Raw genomic sequence first — 15,043 nt, forward strand, 5'->3', positions numbered from 1 at the left:
TGGAGATTGTACATGCAGGGCTCATCTTAGTGAACTCTGTCAAGATGTCTCAGTGGTGGCCATAAGAAGCCAGACCCAAATACAGTTAAAGGCACTTCCTTCAAAAGGTAAGTAGAAAAATAGTTAATCTAATTATATTAGACAGTAAAATTAGATTAATGCACGTCAGCAGAGGTAGTGTGGAAAGACCTTAAGCTGCTTGTAACTATTTCGGTGATCATATGGCAAATGCTGAATTTTTAGATTTTAGCTTCAGGTTCGTTGCACATTTGAAAATTTTATGCCATTTGAAAACATGTTGATATATGTCTGAATAACTAGGTTTAGAACACTTTATTTACGTTCATTTCACCCTGAAAAACCTACTGTGCATTTTCGTTCAGAAATACTGTCGGCTGTGTTTGTAGATATATTTGTACATCATTATTCTGTTTAGAGGTTATACGAGAATTTTATTTCATTTTATAGATTGTTGAGATCAAAAAGGAATCTTTTTATAGTACAACAATATTGCACACAGTTTCACTCATCTTGTCACATTTCCACAGCTCCCTTGGTGGGAGTGACACCTTCTGAGACTTGAATGAGCTCTCTGATGAAGACCTGGAGAAAATTAAATACTTCTTGTTCTGGAATACTACGAAATACGGGATATGCAGGAGCTCAGCAGAGCACAAAAACAGAGTCAAACTGGCAGACCAAATGCTAAAGCAATGGGGTGAAGAGCAGTCAGTGCTGAACACAAGAGACCTCGTGAGGGATATCCCTCGTAATGACGATGCCATGAAAGAACTGTTTGAACCTTACTTGAAGAGCATTGGTGAGACATGGTGATCATCAACTAAATCACACAGTCATCATTTCCTTCTAAAAGAACCAGGTCTTCATCATTTTTTTTTTCATTTGGATTGAGATGTTTTTTTTTTCTGCACATTTCTTCTTCTTGAATGAGGCATTCAATCTTTATTCTCTTTACTCTTAAAAATAACATTTCCAAAAGGAGGCCAGGTGATGCCATAGAAGAACCATATTTAATTTCCCAGAGAACTTTTCACTGAACAATCCCTAAAATAACAATTTTTTTCTTAGTGTGAAAAACATTTTTAAAATGTAAAGAACTTTTTTCTTTTCACTATAAAGAACATTTTGTGAAATGGAAAGGTTCTAGGATCTTAAATTTCTTCATGAAATATTCAATCATTAACCTTTTTAAGGTGTTCAAGTATCCCTAATACATTAGAACAAAGCAGATGCGTGTGACTGTTTTCTTTTCTCATAGTGTTTCTAGCTAATGGGTAAGTTTTGTTCATGACCCTTACTTTGTAGGTAAATTATAAAATTATAGCTTTTTTCCCATGCCTGTGGTTGGTTTGAATAGAAGATTTTCAGTGCTCTTAATTCAAATAATACATAGAATTATGCCTATTTGAGAACGAAACTATTCTACTATATCTACTATTATCTACTATTATTTTTAAAGAAACTGTGTGTAATAACGTGTGTTAAAGGCCTGCAGTAAGACAAGTGAACTAATTAAGGCTGAATACCCTGCATACTGTATAGTGACAGAATTTGTTCAAGTCACAGAAAACAGGTACTGACAGCTATTGATCATAGTCTACATATGGTAACAAAAAAAAAAAAAAAAAAAAAAAAAAAACACCTGTCTAAAATACAACAGTGCATATATGGAATTCGGTAACCAGCTACGGCATATTATATGATATTATATATATATATATATAATATTATTTATAATATCTAGATATATATATAGTATATATTTATTTGTGTAGAAAAGACATTTGGGAGTTACCTTTGGCAAACATAACCCGGCTTTGTTGTTTGATCAGTAAAGTCTACTGGCTTCAAAACCTCTCTAGCAGTTTAATTTGGAACAAGAAAAATTCTACAACAGTTGTAGATTTTAATGTTTAAAATTTGGAAACTGGACATCTAGATTTGTATAAAATTAATGGTGACATTTTATATATTTGCAATACCCGTTATTTAAGATTAAATACTTTTTGTATTCTTCATGTGTCTTTCCCCATAGTTGCTTTAGATAAAAGCGTCTACTGCTTGTAAATGTATTTAAATGTATGGTACAGATTGTCACTACAATATGTAAGTATTTGATATATCTATAATGCTGACTGTGTAACAATTGACTGGCTGGCTTTATTAGTGATTGTGATGGAAAAAAATAAACGGAATCGGCTGGGCCTATTTACATCTGGGTGCACGCACAATGCTGTGATTTCATGAGGATTATCCTGCAAAATCATGGTATTCTTATGTCCTTTATGATTTCACATTTTTTCATCTCTTTTTTTTTTTTTGGTTATATGAAGTAAACACGAACTTTTTGCCTTGTCTTCATCATTTGGTTTTGTAACTCGTCAAATGTAGGCCTATCTTTAATGCTTTTCAAAAAAGAAATGCGTAGGTAGATTTCTCACTGTTTAACATATAATAAATCCTTTTCTCCGCCCCCTCCAACGCCTAAATTATGAAACCATTAACACCGTTTAAATTTTTAATGTGTGAGAAATTATTTCCCACAAATTAAGATTGTCCATCTTTTGTGACACCCATTTATATCACCACATCTACAGAGAGTCACTGGATGAATCAGGTTTGGTGGATTGGTGGTGATTCAATTACCCCTTTAACATTTTGTTGTGAAAATCATTCAGAAATTTATATCTAACATTTGTGTTTTCACAAACCAGCTTCTTCCTTCTCAGGCTCAGAAGTAAGTCAACATTTGGCAAAAGGTTTTGTTACCAGTTTTTTTTGCCCGAGTCTTTCAATAGCGTGCGACTCTGTTCATAATGTTTGGTTTAAAGTCACCTCATAAACTCCTCAGTTCAGATCAAGCATAGAATAAATGGCCTTTCTCAATCCATTCTTATGTAGCTTTGCATCCAAATCAACAGTTTAAAAAGTACATGTATGTTTGAGGGATTATATATTTTCACCTTTTTGCAAAAAGCACAGATGATACCTTATGGGGCATATGATGATGCAAAAATTCAGCTCTGTCAACTTCCTCTAATGCTCTTTTCTCAGTTTGTGTGTAATCATGTGGTGAAAATGTGCCCATATTTAATCTTCCTATTTCCTCAAAATCATCTGGACTCTGTATGCTAGCTCTTGGCGCATCCAATACAAAAGCAGTTTAGAAGCTAGGGCTATGTATGTGTCTACGACAGGAGTTAATTTTTCACACTTCTTGCCAACACAGATGACTAGGTCATCATTGAAACCTGTTTGATAATTATTCATAATAATTTCAGAGGCATCGAATGGGCTTAAAAAAACAAAACAAATACTGAGCCCTAAATCGTGCGATATGAATGTGCTGCTTTGGTTCTCAGTTTGAATGTTCACATGGTGTGAAGCCTGCAGTGGCGGCCCAATATTAGATCTTGCTTACGGTATTTGGATGAGCTACTTAGTATCTTTTACAATTAGATGCTGGTTCGCCTGTTCAATTTTTCCAGCGGTTATAAGCAATTTGTTCTGCTGCTGTAGAGCACAGCTAACAGCAAAATATCTTGTTGGATGGACACAAGGTGGAGGGTCGTATTATATGTATCAGTGCGGATAGTGTACGAAGAGGGTATACAAAATCGTGATTGGGATCTCAGAGCTTCGAAAAGATATAGCCGTCATATTTAAAGGATTTTTGGCTTTATCTGTAGATCGTCTTATGCGAACAAAGATTACACTTAGGAGAATACGACAAATTCAAATAAAAACATTTTAGTGGAGTCAAGTAAACCCTATGCAGCAATTTCCAATGATTAATATGGTGATTAGGGTTTTTAGAACACAGTTTAAACATAACCCTTTCCTGATCCAAAAATAAAACATGCACATTCTCATTAAGATCCTTAGCCTATGCAGTTGTCATAGATAAAGGTTTGTATGAATGCTCAAGAAGAAAGAGAATGCCTATGCCATATTGTATCTAGTTGTGAATGTCTTTCAACATGCATCCATGTGGAGAGGAGGTGGGTTACAATGGGACCAAACCGAGATTTACACTAAGCGGAACCCCTGAAAAAACAAGATACTTCAATTTATACGGATAAACAATAGATTCCTCAATTGCTGTCCAAGACACAGAAGCATCAGGCTCAAACCAAACTGATAAAGGGCGGAGGGAAAAGGCTTGAGCGTCTAAAATTGGGAAAAGAACAACCTCCATGTAATCTATTTCGTTGTTAGGTAGTCAGTTTAATACGAGGACGTTTCCCATCCCATATATACCATGAAACACATGCATCAAGTTTGTTCCATTAGCCAACCGATGGAGAAAGAGGAATCATGGAAGAACAGAAATTGATACGTGTGAGAACAATCATTTTAATCACCGATATACGAGCCTGAAAAGAAGTAGGAAGATGAGACCAATTTTCCAAATCTGAGGATACTTTGTCTAGAATACTATTATAGTTTCTTGAAACGAGTTCCTGGAGGGAAGGTAAAACATCTATCCCCAAGTACTTAAAGTTTTGAACCAATGGAATAGATATAGAAAGGGGCATGGAATCAATTTTAAAATTGAGGGGAAGTAAACCCAGAGAGAGATCCAAAATGGTCAAATAAATTTAACACATGAGAAATAGAATGCAATGGCTTCTCCAAAAACAATAAGATGTCATCAGCAAACAGAGAAATATGATGATGTTCCAAGGATAGGGCAAATAGCAGAGGAGAAAGCGGGCAACACTGACGAGTACCTCGATGTATTAAGAATGGGTTAGAGCAAACAGAGCCTGTGAGAACAGAGGCTGCTGGATGGTAAATAGTTAATAAATAGTTCCATTCTAGCTGATCAAAAGCTTTCATCGCATCTAGACATAATACTGCGCAAGGGGAGGAGAATATATTCGTCGAATTAATAATATGATAACCTGCATAAGTTATCTGAAGCTGAGCAAGATTTAATAAATAGTGTTTGGTCATGATGAACTAGCCTATTCATAAATTTCTCTAGATGACGAGAAAGTACTTTAGCATATAATATAACATCAGTCCCTATCAAAGAGAGTGGCCGGTAGCTAGAACAGGAAGTCGGATCTTTGTCTGTCTTTTTTAACAGGAGAGAAATAACAGCTATATTGATAGATGGATGAAATGAGCCTTGAATAACTGAGAAATGTATCATATCTAACATGAGGGGGCCTAAATCCGACAAAAAAAGTAGTATCATGACAAACAAGCGAGCGAATCTGAATCTGCCTGAGCCGAATTAGGATATACGACAGCTCATGAAGAGTGTCGGTTCAGCCAGGTAATAGACTGGGCATCTGCCAGCCTAGGTCCATCAGGTTGGACAGAAAAAGATGCAACATCAGGAGTCACCAGAAGCAGAGAAAGAAGTAGAGAGGGTTGTGAGTAAAAAAAAAAGTGGAATGCGTGATATTAATGTCTTTTTGGTTCTGTCATAGATGAGCCCTAGATTCGGGATTTCACTGCTGATAATAGTAGCTGAAACTTCTTCTACTGTTGCGTATTCTTAGAGGCTAAAAAGATGGGCTATGGTCTACTGTCCGCTCGTGGCTTACGTTAAAAGAAGCCTAGTAATATCTGGGGGCGTATGCTTGAGTCAGAGGAATTCTCACTAGCACTGGGATCTCGAGGTATGAGTTAATGTTGGACCTTACTAGACCGAGCCATGATTTTGGGGCTAAATTGTATTTTCTGAGAAAGCCAATCGTATGATTATCATCTAGTCCGAGATTCATGGGGGGTCTGTGGAGTTCGCGAACTATCAACTATCTTTGTTTTGAGCTGTGTGAATTGCCAATAGGAATCGTTGCTTGATTTGAATTCAGGTTGTTTGTTGTACTCGGTGGGAAAACATGCTTTGAGATTGTAGCGTTGCAATCAAGAGCTGCAAGGTGCCCGCAGTGAGTCGTGAGAAACCGGGTTGATACAGAACTGACCGATGACTGTCTATAAGCAGCACAGGTCTGTGTGGACATGTAATCTCTTATGTCTGATTGGTAGCTAGAACTAAGATGTGGCAAAGTGTAAGTCCGTATTCCGCAGTAACATACATAGGGGGGGCAGCTATGAATGTAGCCTCCAGGTCTGTACTCTCTGGGCAAATTATTCAAAGATCGCGTCTAAGCACAAGCTACAGTGTAAGAAGGGCGAACAATGCAGCAACAGCGTCTAATATCGAGCAGTTTATATTGACCAAGTTACAGATATGCAGACAAATTGCAACAGAATAAAAATGATGATACATTATCTCCAGCATCTTTCCGTCATGGTGAATGACCTTTGAAAAAAAAAAAAAACGTTGATCTAAGTATGGAAGTGCTACAGCCTTCTTTCTCTCTCTCAGCGCGCTCGTATTCCTGCTGCGAATCCTATTCCACACACATATGTGCAGATCGACACCACACAGCTAAGTTGACTTTTTTTCGTAATATTTGCAAATAGTTTGCAACAAAATTGTCAAGATGACATTTCTCAGTAACGAGCCACAAAAAGAATAACCACATACACGCTTCTTTTCTCCTAGCTCGAATCATCTATTGGTATTTAATGGGGGGGGCTCGAACGCTTCTGTTTGGCTCTAAAATTAATTTTTAAATTACTGTAGCAACAGAGGCTTTTTTGAATGAAATGCTTTGATAAGTAAGCTCTGCAGTCACAAGACCATTTATGTAAGGACAAAATCCTGACAAATATCTTTGAAAAGCTTAAACACTTCTGCTATAAAGACTTGAGGTTTGGTAGCCGGGTAGAAGTTGAGTAATTGACTCTTAAATAGATGATGCTTTGAGAAGGCATTGACATAGTGTGCTTTCTGCAGTTACGCAAACCTCATGCCCACAACAATGCCACTAACCATATGAATTACTTGCATGGCATCCAAAATAAAGATCTGCAGTCCAGTGACGCTTTTCATTTACACTGTGGTTTTCAGTTAATGACAGCATCACACATATAATCTTAGCAATCCGCATCTCCAGTTCCAGTTATTGAGACATTGAATTGATTTGACAGAATAGAGTGGATATAATTAGCTGATGAAATAGAGCATGATAGAGCTGTAGCTGTTGAGGTTTGGTTTCTCAAGGGGGGGTGGGTCTTTTATGGTCTGTAAATGGTATAAGAAAATCAGTTAGTTCATTTTCACAAATGCATGTAAAAAAAAAAAAAAAAAAGGGTTTCTACTGGCAGCTTCTCCATATCTGCTAGTGTCCATCATACTGGGAGTCAAATGCTACAGAGCTCATTGTGAGATCTCTCTTTTCTCATCTGTTTTTCTACAGATGGGTTAAACCTGATCTAATCGTTGTTAACTTTAAAATTTCACTTATTCCATAATTTGTTTTTTATAGTTCAGATAGATGGGATCAGTGAACAAACTGTTATAGAGGAGTAATCCCCTGCGAAGACCTCGTCACCTCGACGACCACTGGCACAAAACCACGGGAACCAGACGAGTCCTCTGCTCAGTATGACCTGTGTTGCAGCCTGGAATTAAACCACACCATACTGGTGTCGTCTGGCCAGAGGAAAACGCCAGAGGAAAACGTTTCTCCCAAGGTTTTTTCTCCATTTCTGTCACCGATGGAGTTTTGGTTCCTTGCCACTGTAGCCTTTGACTTGCTTAGTTGAAGACGCGGCTTGACTGATTGCACAGAGACATTGGAAGAGAGCTGAACTGGATGATGGCATCACTGAATCCTCAATAAACTGACTGCAAGAAAGCAGGTTTGAGAATCAGTGGTCTGACACTTGCAAGTTAAAACTCCTAAAAAACAACTTTGCCCATGTGCAAACAAGTGCTCGCACAACCGTGCTTGATTTCATTATCCACTCAAGTCAAGGCTGGGGTGTGCCTGGGCGATATATAGTAGCCTATATCATCTGCGATAATATGGTAAGATTTATGTGTTGTTTTTAATGACTGCGACTTCGATCTGACATTATCGAGAATATCACAAAACACACACAGAGAGTGCACATATACACTACCATTTTTTAAATTAAAACAATTAGAATCATCAAAATTCAAGGCATTTTTAAATTGTAGGCGGCAAAAATACATCTATGCTTTTTATATTTATATAATTTAATAGAGTTAATCTATATCACACGAAGAGTGACGTTTTTTCTCTCTAGACATAACAAATGTAATATTGATTTTATACAATTTTAATAAAGTTAGCATTAAGTGACTTACATTTTAGACACAATATTGCCTGTTTTTGCTCAATTTTGCCAACGAAAATAGTTCCAAACTATGGTAATGGAGATTATGAAACTATGGAGATTGCTACAACGACATACCATGACAGTCATTACGTTGCTGTCTTGCTGCAAACAAGCGGCTGCTGATCTGTGGTTTTGCCTTTACGAGTGCACACAAGAACACGCAGTAATATTAGACAATTTAATCCAGATATTTTTAATCAAATTCATAAATTTCGTTTGAAGAACCAGATTAGCCTGAGATCAGTTATCCGACGATTAGAAGATCTGTCATCTTTCAAATCATCTCAGATGTATTAAGCGAGGTATGAAGAATGGGCCCCCTGGTTGTCTGTGTTCATGATGGATTTAACGCATCCTCTGAAGCTGGTAGGTCCTAACAAGAGCTATAATACACAAAGACCTATAATCAGTGGTGTAGTGCAGGGTATATGGCTTAATCCCCTCTGATGCGCATCATTTAGTTGTCCTCCATTAGTCCAGCACATGAGTAGCTAATCCAGTCGCATGTGTATAAATGCAAATATTCCCTAAAAACACATAGAACATAGATGTAAAAACTCTCATGCACTCTTTGAATGCTTGGGGGCACTCTCTCGGCGCAGAAAGTCCAAAACAGCCTAACAGAAGTAATAACATATGAAGTGCCAGGAAATACTGTTATGGATGAAGGCATCCAATTATCGTATCCAAAGCAATCTCTCTCTGTAGCTAAGCTGAATAAAAAGAAACATTTCGACTGATGAAACATGAAGACAATAAACACATGAGCTGCAACAATATACGGTTTATGTGTTTTTTTCAAGTCATCTCCAGGTAATAAAAAACATCTGAAAAATGCAGTGCTAGACTTAGCATTTATTACAGCTGACTATACAAACTAAAATTTATGAAATATAAAATATAAAAGTGGAAAAAGTGTTGTGTATATAAACAAATCATTAAACTGTCTGTAGCTTAGCAAACTCTATAAAAAAATATTATAGCAATACAAAATATTGGTTATTTTCATAACATTAAAAATAACATAATAATAATAATAATAATAATAATAATAATATGTAATAATAATAATCTAATAATAAACCTTTAAAAAAGATTATATTTGACATATCTGTCACTCTCACTTCTGAAACGATGGCTATGCCCCTGGGTCAGGGAGCTTGAAATTACCATTTGCAAGTCACTGCATGTCATGAGAGAAACAGTCAGTCACATAGGAACAGAATATGCACAATTCTGGATAAATTGAGAAGCAATTTTTAAAATTTTTTTAATAGGAGATCATGATTCTGAGCAGCAGAAGTTAAGTGATAGTGCAAATACTACTGGCCCATTTTGGGGTGCACCAAATATGCAGCAGACTAGTCTTACATGTCATTGTTTTTAACAAAGGGCTACATCCATTGCTGGGCTGCTTTAAAAAAATTGGGGGCATAAATTAAGAGTATACCCACCTGCTCGCACTAGCCTATAATTGTGACTTACTATCACAGTGGGTGGAGTTCTCTTATGATTGTGTTTGGCGAGCTTCTATGTCCAGACTGTCTCATCACACCTGAGCCATATGTTTCACAAGCAAAAACAGAGATAGAAGGGAGATTCTGCTTCTATGTCATGTGGTGTTGGCACATGAAGTGGGCTGATTCCTATTACACAGTCTGTGTGTTTTGGAAGCGTGTCATTAATAGATCATAATGAAGCTCTGTCCACTTCTTCCAATGCTCTGTGAGTATTCTATCATTTATGGTTATGCACTATTCTCTCGATAATGATGTAGTGATTTGATGTATTATATTTAATCTTACCATTTTCTGGTCATCATTTATTATTTATGTCGTTAATAATCTTGTGAAAGAGTATCAAAGCCATCAGTAGGGCTCTTGATAGACCTATTTGTATGTAAAGAATATATACTGGCTGATGTGTGCTTCCAGTTGATCTTCACGTAGCAAGTTAGTAGCGGCCTACATTTAGTCTTTACTTGTGATGTATAACCTAGTATGCTGGAGATCTTAAGAATTCTGGAAATTGAATTGTTGAATGGTATGAAAGCAGTATACTTCCACAATAAGTATATAGATTACGTTTATGAGATAGCTTTGTGGTCCTGCACAATAATGTAAACACTGACCTGTGACGCTATATCACCGCAAATTGATGCTAATTTCCCCTACATGAATCACTGATGTCATGGAAAATAATGTCTGCATTCAACTACGGCTTAATTTGTATCATGACAGCATTACCTAGATATTCTTTGAATGCATATAAATATTTTCCTCTGTGACCTCAAACGTTCCAATTGTTATAGAACTCTATATAGATCTGAAGGAAAAGAGAATCATAGAGTTGAGCCATTTTCTGCTTTGTGGCTTTTAACAGTGTGAGTGAATCAGTTATTGAATTTTTCTGATGCATTTTACTGCTGTAACCAGCTTGCTGACCCAACAACACAATCCAGCAGTATTTGTCTGAAATGTCTTAAACCAATTAATTCCGTGTAGCCTGACTGTGACTCTGTTGTTAATGTGCTGTAAATCAATGCTGTATTTTCTCAAGAATGAAGTTCAGATGAATTGAGGAGTCTTTTGAGATCTCCAGTGCTCCTTGTCACTACAATAGAGATCTCAACATAAGCACAAGATCAGTGTTTACTGCTTGGCAGTTTGCTGCTTGTCTTGCAGTACACATATCCAACGACATGTCTTGGTCTGCTAACACCTCAGCAACCATCAGCAATAAAATGGTCACCTCAGAGTGCTCAGGAAGAATAACACCAGCAGAGTGTAGCTGCTGGTGTCCTTTTTGCCTCTACTATAGAGTATGCGTGTTAGTGTACTGCATTTCAGTGTGGTACTCCAGCTGCACTGCAGCAGACAAGGCAAGAAAGCTCCCTCCCAAAGAATAATCAACACAGCCTAAGAAAATCAATCACTGGTTGCCTCACTACTATCCTCCCCTGAAAGCATTGCTCACTCCCATTATCTCTCATAAGGGCTAAAACATCATCAAGGACACATTCCATCCAGAATACCAATTAATCTTTCTTTCTGCCTCAGGCAGGCAGTACAGATCCTTAAGAGCAAACCACGCACATACAGAACAAGTTTCTTCCCCAGGTGCTATATCAGGATTCTTTAAAACTCATAAATGCACTAATCCCAAATACTATTCTAAATCCACGCGATTCTTTTTAACTTCAGTCACTTCTTATTTCATTTTAATCTCTTCTGTCTATACTGCTGCTATACAACATTAAAATATATACAATATATACAATATTGTACAGTATTCAGTATGTCAATCTGCAATACCAATGTCTGTACACTTTATTTATCAGAACTTTAAACAAATGCACTAAATAATATGTCAGGTGAAATTACCATATCTGGTTACTAAATGTGAAAAATATATCTGTAGTAAGGTGCACAATACATGTGCAATAATATACACTATATGTCATTAGTGCAATACTATATCTAGTCACTAAATTTCTACAGGTACTCATTCCATTTAAATTGTACTTTTGTATAAACATAATGTGCATATCAATGTGAAGGCTAACGTGCAATACTATAAATGGTCACTTTACTCAGATTGCTCAATGTGAGTATCACGACTCAGTCGCTTGTTGTATTTATTTGTAAAATTGTACTGTACAGTCTTATAGTCTAATTTATTGTCTATGGTTATAGGTTTTTTTTTATTGTTTTTGTAAGGAGAGTTGCTCCTAATTTCGTTGTATGCAGAAAAATACAATGACAATAAAGGCGTTCAATTCAATTCAGTAACATTTACACAATTATTGGCAAATTGGTGTTGTTAATTAGCCTGTTTTCATTTCAGTCTTCCATCTTATAATCAGCATGGACTTGTCATATGGTGATTTAAACTATGCATTTATGTATGAAAATGAATGTGGAATTTCTTACCAGTGTTTGAGAGATATTCATATAATGTCTATTTTTGCTTTTTTTAGTGGTGATTTCAAACATCTACACTGGACACACTAAAGGTGATTTATATATTTCTTTAAATATTCCCACATATAACATAGTAGAGGAAGTGTTTATAGCATATAGTGTGTCATGTGCAGTGTGTTTGTTGTATATTTCATTTATTGGGTCCTAAATGATATAGATAAGCTCTGAATGAAATTGACGTATCTAATATTACTCATGTTTTAATTTTGTTTTGAGTGTTTTTTTATGTTATATTATAGGGAGACCAAAAGCTGCAGTGATGATAAATGAAAATGATGAATCCCTCACTGTCAGATGTGAAATACCAGGACCTGAAGATGACTGGACATACAGCTGGTTTATAGAGGGGTCATCTCTTCCCTTCAGCTCTGACAGAGAATTCAGCATCAGAACTGGTGTATCTGACACTAGCAGTAACGTCACCTGTAGAGGAGAGAGAGAAAGTGATGGACAGATGTCAGAGATCAGTGGTGCTGTTACACTGACTGTATCACGTCTGATGATCTTCACTGCATATACATTATGATCATAAGTATAATAACATGTTAAGCGGGGCTTTTATTTACACAGAAAAAAAGGGTTGTAAATTAAGTGAGTTTATTGTTCTCATCATGCAGGGCAAGAGGCTTTAGAGAAACACAGCAGTACGTGCTTTCATTGTATTGCAACATTCCTGGACAAAGACAAGAAATAAACACTGATACATGTGTAGATTATTGTGGCTTATTTAGATGTTTTACCATAACTTCTGTTTGTTTGGTTCTTATAGAGGCACCTAAAGCTCGTCTGACTGTTCAGACTGAAACATCACAGATATTCACAGGCGATACTGTCACTCTCACATGTGACATACAGTGGGAAGATTGGACATACACATGGCAGTGTGGAGATGAACAGCACAACACTAATGAGGAAGAGTTCAAGAGCACTGTACAGTTCAAACAGTCATGCAAGTGTAAAGGCTGCAGAGAATCATTCTGCTCTGAATGGAGTGATGCTGAGACGCTGACTGATTCGGGTGAGTGATCATCACTGATACACATCAGGATCTTGCTCAGACGATATATAAAATTTTTTGCTTTGTGTTGGAATATTAATCTCAACACAAGAGTTAAATTTTAGGCTTGATTCACTGTATAAGATGAATCCAAGCCATCTTCAATAAACAATGTGTTTTTAATCTCCTTTCTATTCCTTACAAACGTTCGTTAAATTTAAGCATCAGACTAAATCTCCAACCTGTCCCAATATTGATCATGAACATGTGATCACTTACCTGTATCTTAAAGAATGATTTGTACTTTTTTTTTTTTGTACAAAAAAAATTGTATCATGAAATATTTACAGACAAGCCCAAAGTAACTGTAAAGCCCCAGAGTTCAGTGTTCACTGGAGACACAGTTACTCTGATCTGTGATGTGAGACGGTCAACTGAACGGACAATTTACTGGTTCAAAAACTTTGAGAGAATAAAAGCTTGCTCTAAAACAGAAACACTGAGAGAAGTGAGAGTCTCTGATGGAGGAAGATATGCGTGTTCTGTAGAAAATAAGACCGCACTTAGCCAAGGAGTCATGCTAACAGTAGAAGGTCAGTGCTATTTTTACAAGGCAATATGATTTTCAGTTCATAATAATATTATGAAGATTAATGTACCCCATCAACAGTATCATGTGCTGTCAGTTAAAGTAAACTTCAGTTTATTTTGCACAGAGAGACCCAAGCCTGTAGTGCGTGTCCAGCCTGATGGACGTGTGTTCAGAGGACAGACAGTCACTCTCACATGTGACATACAGGACACAGACGTCACCAACTGGAGCTACAGCTGGAATAAAGATGATTCAGAGATTCATGTCAGTCAATCTCAGGAATACAGAATCAGTTCTGTTAGTGAATCTCACACAGGTAATTACAGCTGTACTGGAAGAGAAACAGGAGGATCACGGTATTCACACAGCAGTGAGAAAGTTACACTGACGGTATCAGGTGAGTGTGAGAATCTCATCAATCTGACAACATTCGGACACTAATCAGCTTTTACATACGTGGAAATTATTATGTGATTGATTAAATTAATTTACCACTTTTAAGTATAAAATATTGTTGATGGCAGATTGTCAGTGACAGACATGACTGTAAATAAACTCAAGGCTGTGTTAAATAACCAAACCAAACCAACTCTACCAAACCAAACCAACTCTAATGCCTACAAAATGGCAACATGTTATAGAGTATCATTTTCAGTTTGGCATGTAATTGTTCTTTACTTTATGGCAGCATTTCAAAAGCAGAAAAAAAGCTAAATCTATTGCATTATGCAATGTGTATAGTATGTAAATTTCTGTTGCAAGAATTCCTGGATACCTGCTACATTTGCTGGAAATTTGATGTATGCATCTGAATACACTGCACACAGATATTGTTTCCCCACAGTGCAATGCACTCCATGTGATATGTTAATCTTCAAACGCGGTGGAGTGAACTGAGTAATAATTATAAATGTAACACTTTTATATGTACATGTGTACATGTTTTTTGTAAACACAAACTATTGCGGTGTATCTGAAAACAATATCAGTAGGAGTAGCACATAAATTGTACTTTAATCTATGGCACATTTCTGATCAAGTCAAATGATGTCACCTTTATAGCATTTTTATACAGTAGGCTACAAGAATGTTTCAAAGATATAAATAATAATATCGCAGTACTCACCCCCCTGTCATCCAAGATGTTCATGTCTTTCTATCATTCAGTGCAAAGCAAAGAAATTTTTTTTGAGGAAAACATTCCAGAATTTTTTC

At 36.5% G+C, this 15,043-nt stretch overlaps 1 protein-coding gene across 1 annotated transcript; it reads left to right on the top strand.

Annotated features, from left to right (window-relative positions):
• Positions 1–702: 702 nt before the first annotated feature.
• Positions 703–14,269, top strand: LOC109090211 (B-cell receptor CD22-like). Its single transcript, XM_042754398.1, has 5 exons — positions 703–820; positions 12,857–12,883; positions 13,009–13,257; positions 13,587–13,829; positions 13,953–14,269. The coding sequence occupies exons 1-5, from the start codon at positions 703–705 to the stop codon at positions 14,267–14,269; spliced, it is 954 nt and encodes a 317-aa protein (XP_042610332.1).
• The last annotated feature ends 774 nt before the right edge of the window (positions 14,270–15,043 follow it).

Source organism: Cyprinus carpio, unplaced genomic scaffold, assembly GCF_018340385.1.
Source record: "Cyprinus carpio isolate SPL01 unplaced genomic scaffold, ASM1834038v1 S000006510, whole genome shotgun sequence".
In the NCBI taxonomy this organism is placed as follows: domain Eukaryota; kingdom Metazoa; phylum Chordata; class Actinopteri; order Cypriniformes; family Cyprinidae; genus Cyprinus; species Cyprinus carpio.